General features: G+C 39.3%; 1 protein-coding gene across 2 annotated transcripts in view; it reads right to left on the bottom strand.

The window, feature by feature from the left end:
- The window catches only part of scn5lab (sodium channel, voltage gated, type V-like, alpha b), a 112,044-nt gene extending 98,194 nt beyond the window's left edge, over positions 1 to 13,850 (bottom strand). For both annotated transcript variants that reach the window (XM_036522610.1, XM_036522609.1), the window contains exons 1-4: positions 13,584 to 13,850; positions 6,060 to 6,178; positions 2,542 to 2,631; positions 553 to 681 (exon numbers count right to left, since the gene is read on the bottom strand). In XM_036522610.1, the coding sequence (XP_036378503.1) occupies positions 553 to 681; positions 2,542 to 2,631; positions 6,060 to 6,178; positions 13,584 to 13,850 (605 nt within the window). The remainder of the gene's footprint in view (positions 1 to 552; positions 682 to 2,541; positions 2,632 to 6,059; positions 6,179 to 13,583) is intronic.
- Between the last annotated feature and the right edge of the window lie 3,251 nt (positions 13,851 to 17,101).

Here is a 17,101-nt window from a genome sequence, read left to right as displayed (position 1 = left end):
GATCTCAGGGAGGTTTTATTGTTATTCTAAATCAGCGTTCATACTGTACTTATGTGCCGTTTTCAGTAGCTGCTCAGTTTCAGTACCAGTACAATACCAGCATAATGTCTAGTCATCCCATGTTAGTATGGGGAAAAAAAAATCAAGGGAGTTTCCTAGCACCACTGTTTCGTGGTTTCCTTTCATCTCATTTAAATTGCAGGCAGAACCAATCAAAGCACACAGCGCAGTCAAAACGTCCTTTCAAAAGGGTAATAAAACAAACAAGGCAGCAAGCTTTTATTCCCTGTGACATTTTTTCTGTGAAAACATAAAGGATTTTACTGAGGTTTGAAAGGGAGAGACACAGAGGGAAAGCTGAAACTCACTGAGGTAAGGGGGAGGATTTCAAGTTAACATTTAGCATTTCACAATGTGTTCAGTTATTCAATTTTGTCATACAAGGAGAGGAAAAGAAAACTACAAATGGAACTACCAGAGTATCTATAGGTGGAGTTGGGGTGGGGGCAAACACAGGTCAGCGTCTGAGAATGCATGTAATAGAATACTTACGCCATGACAATTACACTGAAATCCAACCAGTTCCAGGGGTCTCGCAGAAAGGTGAAGGGCCCAATGCAGAATCCTCTCGCCAGTATTTTTATCAGGGATTCAAAAGTGTAAATGCCAGTGAAAGTGTACCTGAGTAAAGTATGCAGGGAAAGAGAAATTCAGAGCATTAGCAGTCAATGGTGTGGGTCAACCCCATCCTTAACATGGGCGGCCATCGACGCAAGGACAAAACCAACCAAACAAAAAACACAGGAAACGGTAGAGAACAGTACATGGGACAGTAATGTGGTAAGCGTGTTTACTTGTCAGCCCCAGAAGAATGAAAAGCAAGCTTTTATTTTACATTACTGCTTGATGAATGGGCGATCATCAAGACAAGAATGGACATTGATCTAGCAAGTCACTTTTGACATCAAAATAATATTTTAGCCAGGTCAATGGAGACTGGGATGGAGGATGCAGCATTCTGATTCACACGACCATATTCCCTTATTCTCTCGACACCGATTTAGTGCTGTGCAAGAGATGTTGTGTATATCATACCTCTCAACCCTGTGAGCTCAAAATGAAAGACTGACTGGTGTTAAAATAATGGAGATAATAGTTAAAGCAAACACTGTATTTCTGTGCAGATATGATGTGTGCTTTGTTTGGTTCAAGAGCCCAAATCTCAGGTTTTGGCTATGTTTCCTGTCCACTTGCAGAAACAGCTTTTTCTGCCTACAGAGTTTGCTCAAGTAGTTGAGGCTTGTTTTACAATGATTTTAACTGTGTAATGGGTACAATTGTGTGAAGACATGATGTCACATGGAGGCCTTCTTGCGAGACAATGTGTTTAACCTGGTGCCAGCTATTTTCCGTGCAGTCAGGAGCTGAGAGGTACGAGTCGGTCCCCTGCTGGAGCAGGTCATGGTTTGCTGGGATTCATTGCATGCTGTGTGCCAATGAGCCCCTCTCCCTCACAAAACAACAATCATCTCTCAATATGTGTTGATCGTGAACAGATTCCATAAGGTATAAGTCTTTCTTCATTAAAGGTAATAATAGATATCTTGTTCTCACTTCAGACGGGAGATGCCCAAGTCTGAGGTCCTACACACCTTCTAGGGGTGAAATGATCTCAGAATACAGCAAACTACATCGGCTGCAAGTCGGGACATGGATTACATCCAGAACAGTGACATACCATGACCCAGAGGTCTCTGTGAACCAAATACACTAGTTTATTTGAGACTATTTCAGCAACTGGGTGATGTGTATCTACAGTTGGTGACTGTATAACTGATATCTTCAGTTACATTACCAATCAGCCAAACAGGTCTGGAAAGAATATAATATGCAAGAATTTTCTTTTAGTCATGTATGCAACCCTTGGGAAAATGTATTGACATTGAGAAAAAAATGCACAATTACATGAAAATTATGAAATATGCATGACAATATGTATTATCATTAAGTGTAAAAATAGTGGTAAAATATGGTAAAATTGCTCTCAACACTATCTGAATGGTTTGAGCCTTCCACATCAATATTTAAATGAGTTTTGTTTGGTTATTATTCCTTTCAAGAATGGATTTAACCCATGTCCAGAATGATTATAAACAAATAATGTTTTGCCAAATTCATCCAAAAGTCCATTCCCATTCCTTCACCTTTGGTTTTTTGAGGTAAATCCCTTTAATGAAAATTCTGGAAGGTGTAACGGTATGTGACGTCATACCATGATTTCATTCCAATGTAGCATAGCAAGTGCAATTAGCAAAGTCATGGGCTGGATACACTGAAATCATTAACTTACTTGCTAATTGAGGTTGGCAAGGCAACAAACACCTGGCAAAGCTTAACGTCAGGACAAATAGGGCACAGTTCAAAAAGTCAATACAGTCAAAGTGGGTTAGGAAATGGCACAGAACAGAGAAGAATTCACACAGCATATTTTTAGCCAGGAGAAGCGCGTGTTGAGTGAAGGGATGTAAAAGGCATACTTACTCAACATACTTGGCCCATGGCGCTGGTTCAGACATGGCCATAAAACAACAATTGGTCAAAATAGTGCACATTATAAACAAACTGAATAAAGTACAGGAAAGTAAGTTAAGGAAATTCTGAGAAGCATCTGTCTGTAAAAAAATTTTAAGCATATGAATTCATGAAGTAATCATTCAATTAAATGTATATATACAGTATATATAAATTTCATTATTGTTTCGGATGCTTAAACACTGTTTAAATTACTGTATTGTATTCATCACATTGATGCTGCTGAATGCAGAAAGTAAACAGAAAATACAAGCATAAATCTACAGGTATTCCTTAATTTAAAACTAACCAAATAACAAATTTCAGGCAATGTCATTGGCAAAAAGATACATTTCTCTGTATAAATAAGATCCTTTCACAGTCATACATTTTGAGCTAATGTGAAAAACCATGACGGTCATATAGCTAGTCAGCTAACAGACATTACGATAGTTTGTACAGCAAGTATCATTTATTCATACAAACAATATAATTTGACGCAATGAATCTGTCGTGCTAGTGCTATCCTCCATAATGTAGGAAAAATAGGATTGCTCATGCTATGAATATGTGATAGGTTATGAATATGCAACCATAATTTTCACATTTAAATTAAGGGGAAATTTGCATTTAACATATTTTTGGAATGTCCAGCAATTTTCAGTAATACAACCCTTTCATAAACACTGGAATGCCAGGAAGCACATTCACTGACAGTAATGTAAGATACAGCACATTATGTTCTTGAGTTCCACTGTCCTGGTATAAGATTTAACCTGAATGATTCAGGCCATGTATCAATTTATCCAAATGAAGTATTTCAATTGCTCAGTAAATCAAGGCACTGACAGCAAACCTGCAACCTTGCTATAAGCTGAAACATTACTATTATTGGAATTACAAACACAATATCAAAGACTTGATGCGTATGTTATTCATTTGGGAAGAGGTCTCTTTGAGAAACCTGAATTTTTGCTCTAATATGAACATTTATATTTTCTTTAGCTTCTTCAAAAATAAAGCATAAATAAATAATGCATCTTTAAGACAAAACAATTTGACATCAGACTAAAGAAATGTTTTTTCTTTGCTTCCTTAAATATGTGACCTCTACTGACTCATCATATTGTTCAGGTTTCACTGATTTAGCAAAGAGGCACTAATTCCATACAAATATAGGAGCACTTACGTAAGTTCAGACATTTTACAGTTTCAAGAAATTCAATAAGCCTCCTGGAACACAGGTTCATGTTCCGATTTGGTAAAATAACTCACTATTAAGGTATTATTATCCTCATTTGAATTTATGAAATGTTCTGTTTCTTTATATATTCTGAACGACTTTTTCATGAATAGCACTTACTAAAATGGGTCATTTATGAAGCTCTACCAAGGCTTGGAAAGCATCTGTTCTTCCTTTATAGGACATCAATTTCAAATTTGTAGGCAAATAAACCTTCCAGAACAAGTTATCCACCTTTGCTTTGTTATTCCAACTTTTATCTATGTAAAACTTAAAAATTGAGGTATATAAAACTTAAAGCAATTTAGTACCCCATATTGTCAATCAAAATTAAAAAAAAAAAATACTCATAGAACTGGCTAATGATCAGTCCCTTTCTCTTGTGCTCCTTTACAAGCCAGGAACCTTTTGTCAGAATTAATGAAGCTAGAAGAGGCCAATGTTTATCCAATCTCCCAAGCATGCACAGTGAGAGAGTGAGGAGCTTAGAAACCGAACAGGCAACGGTCACACGCTTCTAAATCACCCCACTCTTATTTCATGACCACAATCAAGAGGAGAATATCAGTGGATTGCGTTTGCAATGGGGGTGCTGGGGGGGGGTGCACGTTTCGGGGTGGTATTCTGTATCGCTCACCCCGGAACAGTGGGGTGTGGCGTGGAGTAGGCGCTGACGGCATTGACGTGTGACTTTCGAGCCGCATGCAGCGGGATGCACTTGCCTTCAGGCCGACACCTCCAGAATCAGCCTCTTCACCCTCGTATCAGAGTGACATGAACAAAGTGTCCACGAGCCTAATATTTCTCAACACCCGCGAACACCAGCCCTTTTATTTATAGTAACTGACCATAAAGAAAGAGGAGGTGGTGGAGCCTTGGCCAGGATACAGGTGGGAGAACAGCCATTCAAACTTGGCATGGAATGCAAAATGGTTCCCAATCAGCGTTCTGAAATGTCAGAGTGCTAGCAATCGCATCAGAACGTGCAAGGGACATGTCAATTAACTTGTGGTAGCTTATTTCATTTTCTTTCTTAAAATGGCTTGCTTGTTGTTTGTCTGTCTAAACAGAGACAATATTCTATGTTGCCTGACCTTGCACATTTTGTCATTGAGACTTTTTATTGGCCATCAAAACCTTCAAAGCAACTATGATGTTTGATTCATCTTGGGGCTTGAGTTGATAAACTATATTAATACTTTTTATTATGTGTCACGGAATACCACTGGTAATATGTGCATCTTTTTTCATGATGTTTGATCATTTATTTTGCAAAGCTTTGCTAACTGGATTTAATCATGGATTCAGTTTAGTAGAAGATGAAATCCATGCTCTCATGTTTATTTTTCCTCATTTAAAAAATAATTGTTTCATGCTTGCTGACATACATACTGTATATTAGTTCATGCTGACCAGATTGTTTGTAAGCACCAACATCTCAAGTCTTAATTAAGCCTGATTTTGAAACACTTGCTTTGCTAAATAGAGTTTAAAAGAGAAGATGCAGAAAGGAATCAGATCTGCATTAAGTGTTATATGACATATTTCCACTGGAATGGCTACTTTGGATGTTTATATATTTATGCATAAACTAATGTTATGATCCTGATTGCTTTCATTATGAAGCAAAAACCTAAACTGCACTTTCCATAGGTTTGTCCAGACATAAAATATTTTTCTTTTCCTCATATGCTTTTTATGAGCAGATGTTTTATTTTACTTATTCATAACAATACCATTAAGTTAAATTAAATGGATGAATAGAGGACAGGCTACATGTCTTCAACCATTTTGTTTTCTGCTTGGTAGATACTATTTTGTTTTAACAAATCTTTTAAATATTAGAGCTCACTACACAGCAGTCTGCATTGAATGGTTAGACTGTATAACAGCATTGTGTCTCAATGATTTTAGGGCATATTCATGATTCATATATATGTATATATATATATATATACTTGTGCTGCAGTTCAGCAGGCGAATGTAATGTGCAGCTCAATTCTTATCAATGGCAGGTGCTCCAGACATGATTACTACTCTAGGATTATAAAAACAAAACATAATAATAGTGCCAATCAATCAAGAAAGGATAGAGCAACTTAGCTAGCTTCCATCAGTGACAATCACGGTGAAGTTACAAATATGACCAGACATTACATCACATAATATGTAGATCTCCAGCTCACAGTTCTTCAGCAGTAAATACACTTTCTGTGAAAATTAAAAAGCAAGCAGAAAAGGATATGAGTGTACTAAAATTCTTATTGATGCTCTTCTGACAGGATGAAAAGGACTAAAAATATACAGTGCGGATGTGGCACTAAATCGGAAGATGGCCTTCCCTTTGTTCAGTACTATAAAAGTCTGTGGAGAAAAAGCACAACAAACATACATTGCTGTTAAAGTTAAAAAGACAAAAAAAAAGTAAAAATATGACTCCAGCACTGAAAATGTGTTTTCTTCAATCTTTCCTGGAAATTGCTGAGACTGAGGAAACAACATCAACAAGTGGTATAAGGTTAAAAGCAATACCACTGATCAGTTCTTTTCTTTAGTCTTAAAAATGTACTACAAATGAGGAAAACAAACTTCAAATCAAATATGCTGTATTGTCACAAGGGCTGACCTGATTCTCAGCACAAAGACAGAATGCATTAGGGGAGACCATGCTGTGTTGAGCCTGTGGGTAAGATGAGCCAACCCCGTTGAATAACCATGTGGGGCCATCTATGTAAGGAGCCACAGACTACCACAGACAAGTGATTGAGTTGACAACACTGCATTTGTAGTACAGTATCCTGCATCATACCTGCATCAAAAATAGGATGGTAGCCATGTTAAATAATTTTAGAGTCCACAAGATAATGCCTCCTCTATCTGACAGGAAATTCAGAGAAGTAAAGCTGCATTCTAAGTAAAATGTAAGTATATAAATATGGTGTCAGGAGCCAAGTATGACAGTAGATCTAGAGAACTGTGTGAAGTAGTATATAATACTGTATAAGATGGCAGCTGGGGGCATGTTTGTCCCATGATCATTAGTTGTCAAGCAATCTGAATCTACCACAGCATCACACCCTTTTGACATTTAACCTCCTTTGACAAATGTCAGTGCATTTACCTCCACCTATTTCATAAGCATCAATATGCCTTCCCAACAACAATGCATACTAACTGAAGGGTATGTCTCTCTTGTAGTCATACCGCCATTTCCTTACGCAACACCGAGAAGTATGAAATCAAAACCAAAAGACAATAATGCTATAAACTTCTCCCAAAATGTCAGAATTGGAAAAATCCTTTAGAATTTAAATTTACAATCTGAGATTTGCCAAGAAGCCAAGCATAAAAACAAGATGTCAGAAGTCTAAATCTGTCCAAATCATTGGATCAAGCACTTTGGATGAAAAAAGCAACATTTGTGTTGTGGTGATCCAGTGGAGAGCAACATATTTCACGAAAGGTGATTATGAATGTATCAAATGCATTGGAAATCCAACGCTTTTCATTTTGTCCAGGAATATATTTCTGATGTAGGCGACTGGGGGTGATAAGCAAAGTTCAAGAGAAAAGGGTAAGATCAACCAACTGCAATGTTCAAAACAAAGGAGGAATACTCCCTACTTAAAAGAGACATGATCAAAAACGCCTGAGACCATTTTCAGTAGAGAACAATTCATTCTCCCATGTAATTTGGACAAGAGTCACACTGAGTTCTGTAGACCCTAACTGCCAACATATGTTTAAAGCTCTCTGAATGATTTTCTTCTATTGATAATGTTTCTCTTGTTAGTCAACACAGACCTGAAATATATTCATATGTCATGTTTCAAATTTGTGAAAACCAAATATTTCTTAAAGGAATTTCAATAAATAAAATATTTAATATTTTCTGCCAAGTGTAGAATTTCCCACATATATCTGACCCAGGAAAAAAAAAATCCTTCCATAACTTTATTATGGTCTGTCTTTCTCAACCCAATAAGTGTTGACTAGTGTTTATCCATATCTCCAAATGAAGAAATGTCTCATGTTATACAGAGTTTTGTTCACTCTAGTCCAGCTTCCTCTTATGGGGTAACAGTCAAAATCAAGCACCCAGCTATAGTCAGTCTCCATGTTGGCTTTTAGTCGTGCACATTCACAATGTGCGTGTGTGTGTGTGTGTGTGTGTGTTTGGGGGGGGGGGGGGGGGGGGGGGGGGGGGGGGGGGGGGGGGGGGGGGGGGGGGGGGGGAGGGGTGGGGGGGGGGGGGGGGGGGGGGGGGGGGGGGGGGGGGGGGGGGTTCAGATTCCAAAAGTCTCTAAGCGGCAGCCAGCACAGATAAGCTTCTCTCTGAATACAGACAAGTCAATCACAAATAAAACCAAAACAGAACAGATTCTGAGTTATCATTGCTTAATCCTACCCAGCAATGTCTCACAACCCACCCTCAAAAAAGACAGACTCATTTCAGTGCTACATCTGTTTCAAAATCATTGTAGACAACTAAATCAGGCCAGCAAAAAGAGACTTTTTTTCAATCAAAATCATTTCAGAATCTCTCTGGTCTCTGGTTTTTGTATTAAATTCAGATAGCTGAGTCATGACAGCTGATGTTACAGTGACATCACACTTACTCACAATGACACAAAACACACTATTAGCTACCTAGCCATCACTGCATACTTTTCAAGATACATATGCAGTCAATGATATACACCTCATTTTATTATCTATTTTTTAGCTCTCTATTGAGAGCTAAAAAATGCTTGTCACAAGCTTGCCAAAAATGTTTCAAATGCTAAGCCTTGTTACCACTTCCTTTTATAATTTTCCTCTCCTCTGAAACAGCATGCAGTACAACTTATGGCTGTTGGTGTATAGCTAGCAACTGTACCCCAACTATCCCAAAATGCTGCACTGGCCCACTTTGGATTTCATGTAAGTTTTGTTTAGCTGTTAGTTTTTTTCTTAGCCTATATAGCATGTAATTTATGTTCAGGCTAACTAGCTGAATCAGCGCTGCCCTTTTTCCTTTGCCTTGACAGAGTAACACCTGCGTTCTTATCTCATTCCGGTCACACCCCCTTCTCATAATACTTTCTGACAAAGCTAATATGAAAACCAGAGACTATTCAAGACAAACCAGTTGTAGTCTCTATCCACTTTGAGATGCAAATCCATCCTAAACCTCATCCAAAGGTAATTATGCACACAGTCTAAATCCCTGAAGCATAATCTTTGAAGACTAAAGTTCAGAATTTTATGAAATGGCAGATTAACATCAAATCTTTTTACATATAATGAAACTGCCCCCCAAACGTATACATTTTGGAATATATCTATGATAAATATTAGCCTGTTTGAGTACATTTTTCATGGAACATAAACACTGAGGGGTGAGCTCTACATTTTGGACATCTGGAAAAATTGCATAGAGGATAAAATTATTTTGACAAAATAGTAGGTGAGAAAACCAAACATTGATGTCATGGTCCATCATGAACACACATCTTACTCTGAACTCTTACTCTTATATTATATACACATCATATGTACATGATGTTGTTAATGCATGTTCATAAAAGCCAGAAAATAGTATGTGCTTAAAAAGTTTGCTTTAAATTATGATTAATATTTGCAATTCTCCTATAATTATCTGCAATGGATATGCAACTGGCACACTTCAAGGAAAAATGCAAGACTTCCAGTTGAAGATATGTGGAAAACATTTTTTTTACGGCATCTTTCTCAAAGAAACATTACCTTTTGCCCTGCTCTGACTCCCATGGACACGTGGAGCCCCTGACAAACTTGCCCCTCACATGTTCCTCTGTGATTTAATTCAATCCAGACCTGCCATGTCAATGTCAGAAGGGACACTTATTAAACTGACAAATGTTGCTGGGGCCGAGCGGTTGATTCGACGCATGAAGCAGTCATGATGCTGGAATGAGATGGAGCTTGTTGACAGCGCTCATGAGGGTATCCATGGGATCCTCGGGAGAGGAGAAAGGCCACACCTCTCCTACTCACTGCCACAGTCACTCTGCGGGAGCAGCAGTCAGAATCAGCATGGGAGGACTACAAGTCAGACGTCTTCAGGGACACTGTATCTGTACAGCTCTTCAGTAGAATAGCTGTGACATTGGTTCTCCCGAGATACATCCAAACAAGTCTTAACACGCAACCTTCAAATCAATCTCCAATTTACACCATGTTGATGTTCGAAAAGGAGGAGTGTTGCACATTTTGACATAGCTTTCCTTTCCACAGAATGTTCCATAAGTCCAACCAACTGCTCCAGTGCTTCAGATAAGTACAGTTTCAGATATACAAAGGCAGACAACAGATGGGTACAACTTACACCGATGAGTCAAAACATTATGACCACCTGCCTAATATGCTGTTGGTCCTCCGTGTGCCGCCAAAACAGCACCGACCTGCCAAGGCATGGACTCTACAAGACCCCTGAAGGTGTCCTGTGGTATCTGGCACCAAAACATTAGCAGCAGATCCTTCAAGTCCTGTAAGTTATGAGGTGGAGCCATTGTGGATCGGACTTGTCAGTCCAGCACATCCCACAGATGCTCAATCGGATTGAGATCTGGAGAATTTGGAGGCCAGGGCAACACCTTGAACATTTCATCATGTTCCTCAAGCCATTCCTGAACAATGTGTGCAGTGTGGCAGGGTGCATTATCCTGCTGAAAGAGGCCACTGCCATCAGGGAATACCATTGTCATGAAGGCCATTGTCAACAATGTTTAGGTAGGTGGCACGTGTCAAATTGACATCCACATGAATAGCCAGACCCAGGGTTTCCCAGCAAAACATTACCCAGAGCATCACACTCCCTCCACCGGCTTGTCGTCTTCCCACAGTGCATCCTGGTGCCATCAGTCCCCCAGGTAAACGGTGCACATGTACACAGCCATCCACGTGATATAAAAGAAATCGGGACTGATCGCACCAGGCGACCTTCTTCTACTACTCCAAGGTCCAGTTCTGAGGTTCATGTGCCTATTGTAGGCGCTTTCCATGGTGGACAGGGGTCATCATGGGCACTCTGACTGGTCTGCGGCTATGCAACCCCATACGCAGCAGGGTGCAATGCACTATGTGTTGTGACACATTCCTCCAGTAACCATCATTAAAATTTTCTGTGACTCGTGCCACAGTAGACCAGACAGCCTTTGTTGCCCTCGCACATCGATGAGCCTTGGGTGCCCAACACCCTGTCGCCAGTTTGTGATTTGTCCCTCCTTGGACCACTGTTGGTAGGTACTCACCACTGCTGACTGGGAGCACCCCACAAGCCTTGCCGTTTCAGAGATGCTCTGACCCAGTTGTCTGGCCATAACAATTTGGCCATTGTCAAAGTCACTCAGGTCTTTAATCCTGCCCATTTATCCTGTATCCAACACATTGACTACGAGAACTGATTGTTCGCTTACCATCTAATCTACCCAGACCTTGACAAGTGCGCTTGTTTGGAGATGATCAGCGTTATTTGGTTCACCTGTGAGGTGTTCACCCGTGTATATGAGCCAGCAAATGATGAGAAAAAAAAAAATCACATTCACATTCATCAATTACAGATCACACAACATATGGATCTATAATTGGGCCACAAAGGGGTGGCATTCCACTTGAGAGAAAGAGAATGACTTTGATTGGAGACTAGAAAAAGTCTATCATCCTCTGCGAAAGTCTTGTTGAAGAATGAATGAAAACTGCATGTTTCTTGTGGATGAACTCCATTACAAAATGCAGATGGCTAACTAATCCCTTGGACTTGATTGCTGTCACAAAGGAAGGGCACTGTGGACCAGCACAGTGCTGCAGGACCAGGATTCTGTTCATTTAGCTGTTCACACTTTGCCACACTGTGTCTCCACCTGAAGGCAGTCTGAAACACAGTGAACCGTTTCTACCCAGTCTATACAAGAGGGATGAAGTGTTTTAACTGGAGAATTACATAGTAAAAGGTTTCTGTTAAATGTAATATTCAGTAGCTGATATTTTTTGTATGCCATCAACATGTGTTTCTTAACCATCACTCAATCATTCATGGCTAGGCTATTACTTGATAATGCAACACATAAGAGATTTCTTTTCTTTTTGCACCAATCCTTTCTTAGTGGCACTTGAGGAGAAATTCTCCAATTCATTTTTTCCTAAAATTAATTTATGTTTCAGAAGAAATAAAGGGAAAAAAGTAAAATAGAAACTGTACAGAAACAGGCAGGGTATCTTGTGAGCCATCCTCAAAGGTTCAAAATTTTCTTGATTCAGGATATATATGCCCTTATTGAAATGGCAGCCAATGTTAAATTTTTATACTACTTTATTCCTTCTAAATGTGATATTCTACACATAAAATGGATGGCAAAACTCAAAATGGAGGGCTTTCTTCATTCTTTCTCATGCTCCCATTTGCTGAAGAAGGTCTTGTGTGATGAGACTCTCTTAGTGTACAGCCTCAGTCTGACAAATACAACTGCCTCTGTGTGTTTTAGACTGACCTGGTCTTTGAGGGGTATGATTTTTTTTACTATGGCATTCCTTCATGCAAGGGGACTGACCCATGCCTTGTCCTCCTGGAGGTTACTTTTTATTGTGTTTACTCTGTGTCCTTTCCTGCGATGCCCTTGGGCATTTAGCTGTCCCTTGGTGGTACTCTGCATTTATTTGAACTGGGGATATGCTGTATCATTCCAAATGCTCTGTGAAGTTAAGCCACAGTCAAGGGGGTGATTGTTTTGTACTACATGGTTTATGCACTACATATCAGTGGAAAGTTTCCTGGGTTCTCATTGGGTTGTGCATACATAAGCCCAAAGGAGCCAAAGTGTAGTTTTTGGGCTAAAGGAGATCACTCTGACCTTTTGCATCTGCCTGACTCCCCACACACAGAGAGCAAGGTAACAGCTCATTGTGCTATAAAAACTGGTGGCAGTACTGTCCTGACCCACAGCACCATTCACATAACAATCAACAAATGAACCTGACCTTACTGCATCAGTGGCTGTTGATCATACACCACATCAGTTGTTGTAGTCCTTATCAAATCTATGAGTGCTATTAGTTTGTACTCTGCCTCCACAAGGTTTCTGTCCAAAACACTTGTATGTTAGTGACAGCGATAGTTCTGGGATGTGTCAGACATGCACTGAGGACAGATCACTGTTCATCCAAGACACATCACTTTTGAAAACACATTCATATGAATGCTAGCTGAGAACTGGATAAGGTGATTCAGACCTCCACACAAGCCTTTCAGTGCCACTGGACTGACAGGCTGAGAAGACATGATTTCAGCTGCTTGTGTTTGAATGAAAGGCAATAGCATATTTAAGAGAAAGCTAAAGTTAAGGTCTTTAACAACAGCAGTGCCTGTCAAAAAGCTTGTCCTCAGCTCTCTTAATGCTTTGTAATTACTCTTTGTCCGTCCCACTGAATCAGTGCCCATGACTCACATTGTAGCCTGCTTACTTCAAAGCTTTCCAATCACAATTCAATCACCTCAGCGAAATTCATCATAGAGTTGTTGTATGTTGTTTCCTCAGCTCAGTAAAAATGTCCTTTTCCTAATACCTTTGTTCAACCATCAAAATACACATAAATCGAAAATCATAAAAAGACTTGCGACATTGCTTTTCGTCCGCCCCCCAAAGAGGAAAGATCAGACACACGTATATACACACACGATACACATGTGCAACCACACACAAACACACACACACATGAACACACGCTTCGTCAGAAGACAGGCCACGCTTACTTTCCGGTTATTGAAGTAGAAAGGGTCAATGTCGTCCAGAGGCACACCGACGAGTCCAGAGGGAATGTCACCAAAGATGCGGGGCAGCTGCTTGCCAGCCTCCAGGTCGGCCCTAGGCTTGGGCTGCTCCACGTCTCCCATATCTTCCTGGTACTCCTTGGCATTCCTGGCCTGCTCCTCGGCAATCCGCTGCTCGACGGCAGCAAGGGATTCACGAGTGAACCGGCGCAAGGTGTCAGGACCCGGTGGTAACAGCATGGTTGCCATCTTTTCATCCTGATTCTCCTGTACTCGTGTTTACTTACAGCTGAGGAGACAGGCAGAAAAACAAAGAGATAATACATATACCTGCCTGCTTGACAAATGTCGTACAATCCTGCACTTAATAGGCCTGATCCAAGAGAAGCTGCCAGTCACAAATGTCATCGAATCAGGTCGTATCTTAACACTGGTACACCTCCCCCTTTAAAGGACCCCAAGTTTAAAATCAAAGAATGTATGTGATCCTATTTTTGTGGTGACAAAAAGGTCAGAAAGCCTACACTGTTATTTATGCTTGCTCATGAATGAACAGATGATGAATTCATTTTGAAGCATGCAAGTGGGGTCCCCCCACACATCCTTTTAATTTCGAAACGCATTAAAGTAAATATCAAAATTAGACTACATTTTGGTTTTGTTGTTTTATAATGTGTTCAAACAACAAATGAACTAATTTAGACCAACACCATCACATGACATTGTCGATGCCGCAGCAAGTTACTTAAATGTATTATTCATGTTGACTGTCTAAGACCAGTTTGTGTGCAGCTGGCATGGTCTGCCTAGATCTGGACACAAATCAATCTCCTGTACACCTCAATGGCATGTGCGTCGCCAAAAGAACACTCAATCCACTCAGCCTTAAGTTTTCCAATACAGGCAACTGTGACATTCTAACAGATAAGGGAGTGACCTCAGAGTAACTGACTCTGCTCTTAAGTAAGCCTTGTTAAACAGGTAAGCAAAGAAAGCTCTAGAAGCTTGGGAAAGGTCAAAAATATCTTTTACAAGCAATACATCAGTATATACTATTATATATAATATACTTATATTATATCATATTATCTTATATTGTGACAGTTACATGAATGTGAAAAAAACAAGAAATATTTAATAAACGACACAATAAGAAAGTTTGCTTCACCCGTTAGCTTATCATGATTTCTGTTGATGGGTTATATAACACGAATATCACAAGAAATTACACTATTGCTGACAGTCTGTTGTTTTCTTCCCACTTGTATTTCTGACCACAACTAACCGAAAAAAAAAAAATACCACTGCACATTGTCACATTATGTCACTTGCTGGTCAAAATAGAATTAAGAAAAAAAAATAACAGCAACTGACTTCAAGGATATCAGACGGCCAGTTAGGGAAATGCAGTACCTAGTGTTACACTATAATACACTGAATAGGTCACTGTGAGCATTGAACAAGTTAAATGGGGCTCAAACTCATTACATAACCAGTCTCCACAGTCATTTTTTTTCTGAGCACTTGAGCAGAGACGTCCAAAAAATTTTGAACAAAAGAACGTGGATAAGATGTGGTTTTTGTGTTTGGAGGTTACCTGAGGACAGCTTATTTCTTCATGAGGTGCTTCTCCTGATGTCTACTAACCCGAACGGCTTGTCACTGAGAGCACTCTGCTGCATTATCATTGTTCCTTCTGGAAGATTCGCCAATTTCAGGCGGAAGCAGAGAATATCATGCTCAAACTACAGTTCACAAATATATACTGTATGCACTCTTGTGCATGTAATTTCTACCATACTGTACACATAATTAAATGGCAGCAAGGTTTCAAAATCATCCAGATTGCAGACTTTCTTTGATAGGGGACCAGCTTTTGTCATTGTGCAAAATGTGCCATTTTCAGGACTTATTAAGTTAATTAAAGTTAATCAAAATGATAAAAAGCCTTTTTTGTTTAAACTGAACCACAGTCACTAAATCTTCCACCTAGCAGTCGGAATTAAAAGTGCACCCATCGACCCACATCCACACACCCAGCACATGGAATCGAGGCAAATTTCATGTGTATCCCTGTAGAGGGGTGTTACAGATGCCTGTTTTGGCCATGTGTTGTGCTATAAAGGTGTAAACAAGACGTCATATATGAAGTGATATATGAAGTGAATTTAAATCCATAAGGCTTGTGCTGCTAACACCAGTCCATTCCAATATTCTTTAAATGTGTCTCATTCTCATGGGCTTCAGAATGCATGAAAGTGTTGAGATTATAAATACGGGCAAATGTAGACAGGCTCACAGTAAAAGAAGACACAGAATCCCAAAGACATGGGCACTGAGTATTGTGTGTGCCTGTTGAGTTAGAATGAACAAGTAAAACCTTCTATCTTAGGGATCTCCCGTGCTCATAATTCACTTGATTGCCTCTTTGCAAGGGGTTTGTTTGTTTCTGTTTTTTATATAACCTCTGGATAACCTCTGCACAGCACTTTGCAACAACCGTGCCTGTAAAATATCCTATATTAAATAAGCTTGCACTAAATGGAGTGCAACAGTGCAAAATTAATGAAAAAAGACATAAAATGTTGAATACTACACATCTCTTTTAATATATCTTCAGCTAATTACCCAAGCATCTGGCAGGTAAAATATTTTGAGGAAAAAAACTATTCAGTTTAGTGAAGTGCCAGGAGGCCAGTCGATATAGAAGAGATAAAAAAAAAAAACACACTTCCTGCACATGAAACATGCTGCCTTCCTGAGTCTTACTAAAGTTTTAAGACCATTGAAGGAAATGCAGCTGAGAAATCTGGCCTTCCACAGCCCAAACTGTATAAGATTCTGCAAGGAACTCAGAAGGGGCACATCCTGAAATCAATGTAAACTGGCAAGGCATCACAGCACCAATTATCATGGAGACACTAAAAAATTATTAATCTGAATCATGTTATTTTGATTGTATAAATGTACTGAACATTTCAGATTCATTTTGTTGCATGTTTGAAGAGCTTGGTGAACAAAATTTCCCAATAGATTTAGAAAAAAATGTTAATTTGGAATTCTACTGTTAAAAATCCTCAAATCATCCTGGATGAATGTGGATCTTCTCAATGGAGTGCATTCCCTACAAGACACCATGGGTCAGAAAGGACAATTATTGTGATGAGAACTAAAACTATCATGCTACATTTCTTGTTTGCTTGACCCAATTAAAATATGCATCCCCATTAATGGTTTCTCTGCAATTCAAGTTTCTGCTCTGACAGTAGTGTAGGCAGACCTTTTTTGTCAAAATGTGTTGCCATTTTTTATTATTGTAGTTAGTAAACCAGCTGTAATATATTCAGTACAAAAACAACTAATGATGTTGCATGGCAAAATGAATGCTTATGGTGGGCTAATGCACTCATGATTTTACAATAATTGAAACTGACAGGCATGATGGCAAACACTGATAAAATTGCCATACCATTATATTTGAAAATCCAAAAATAAATGTA

This window comes from Megalops cyprinoides, chromosome 2, assembly GCF_013368585.1.
Source record: "Megalops cyprinoides isolate fMegCyp1 chromosome 2, fMegCyp1.pri, whole genome shotgun sequence".
In the NCBI taxonomy this organism is placed as follows: domain Eukaryota; kingdom Metazoa; phylum Chordata; class Actinopteri; order Elopiformes; family Megalopidae; genus Megalops; species Megalops cyprinoides.
This window is presented reverse-complemented; position numbering and strand designations above follow the sequence as displayed.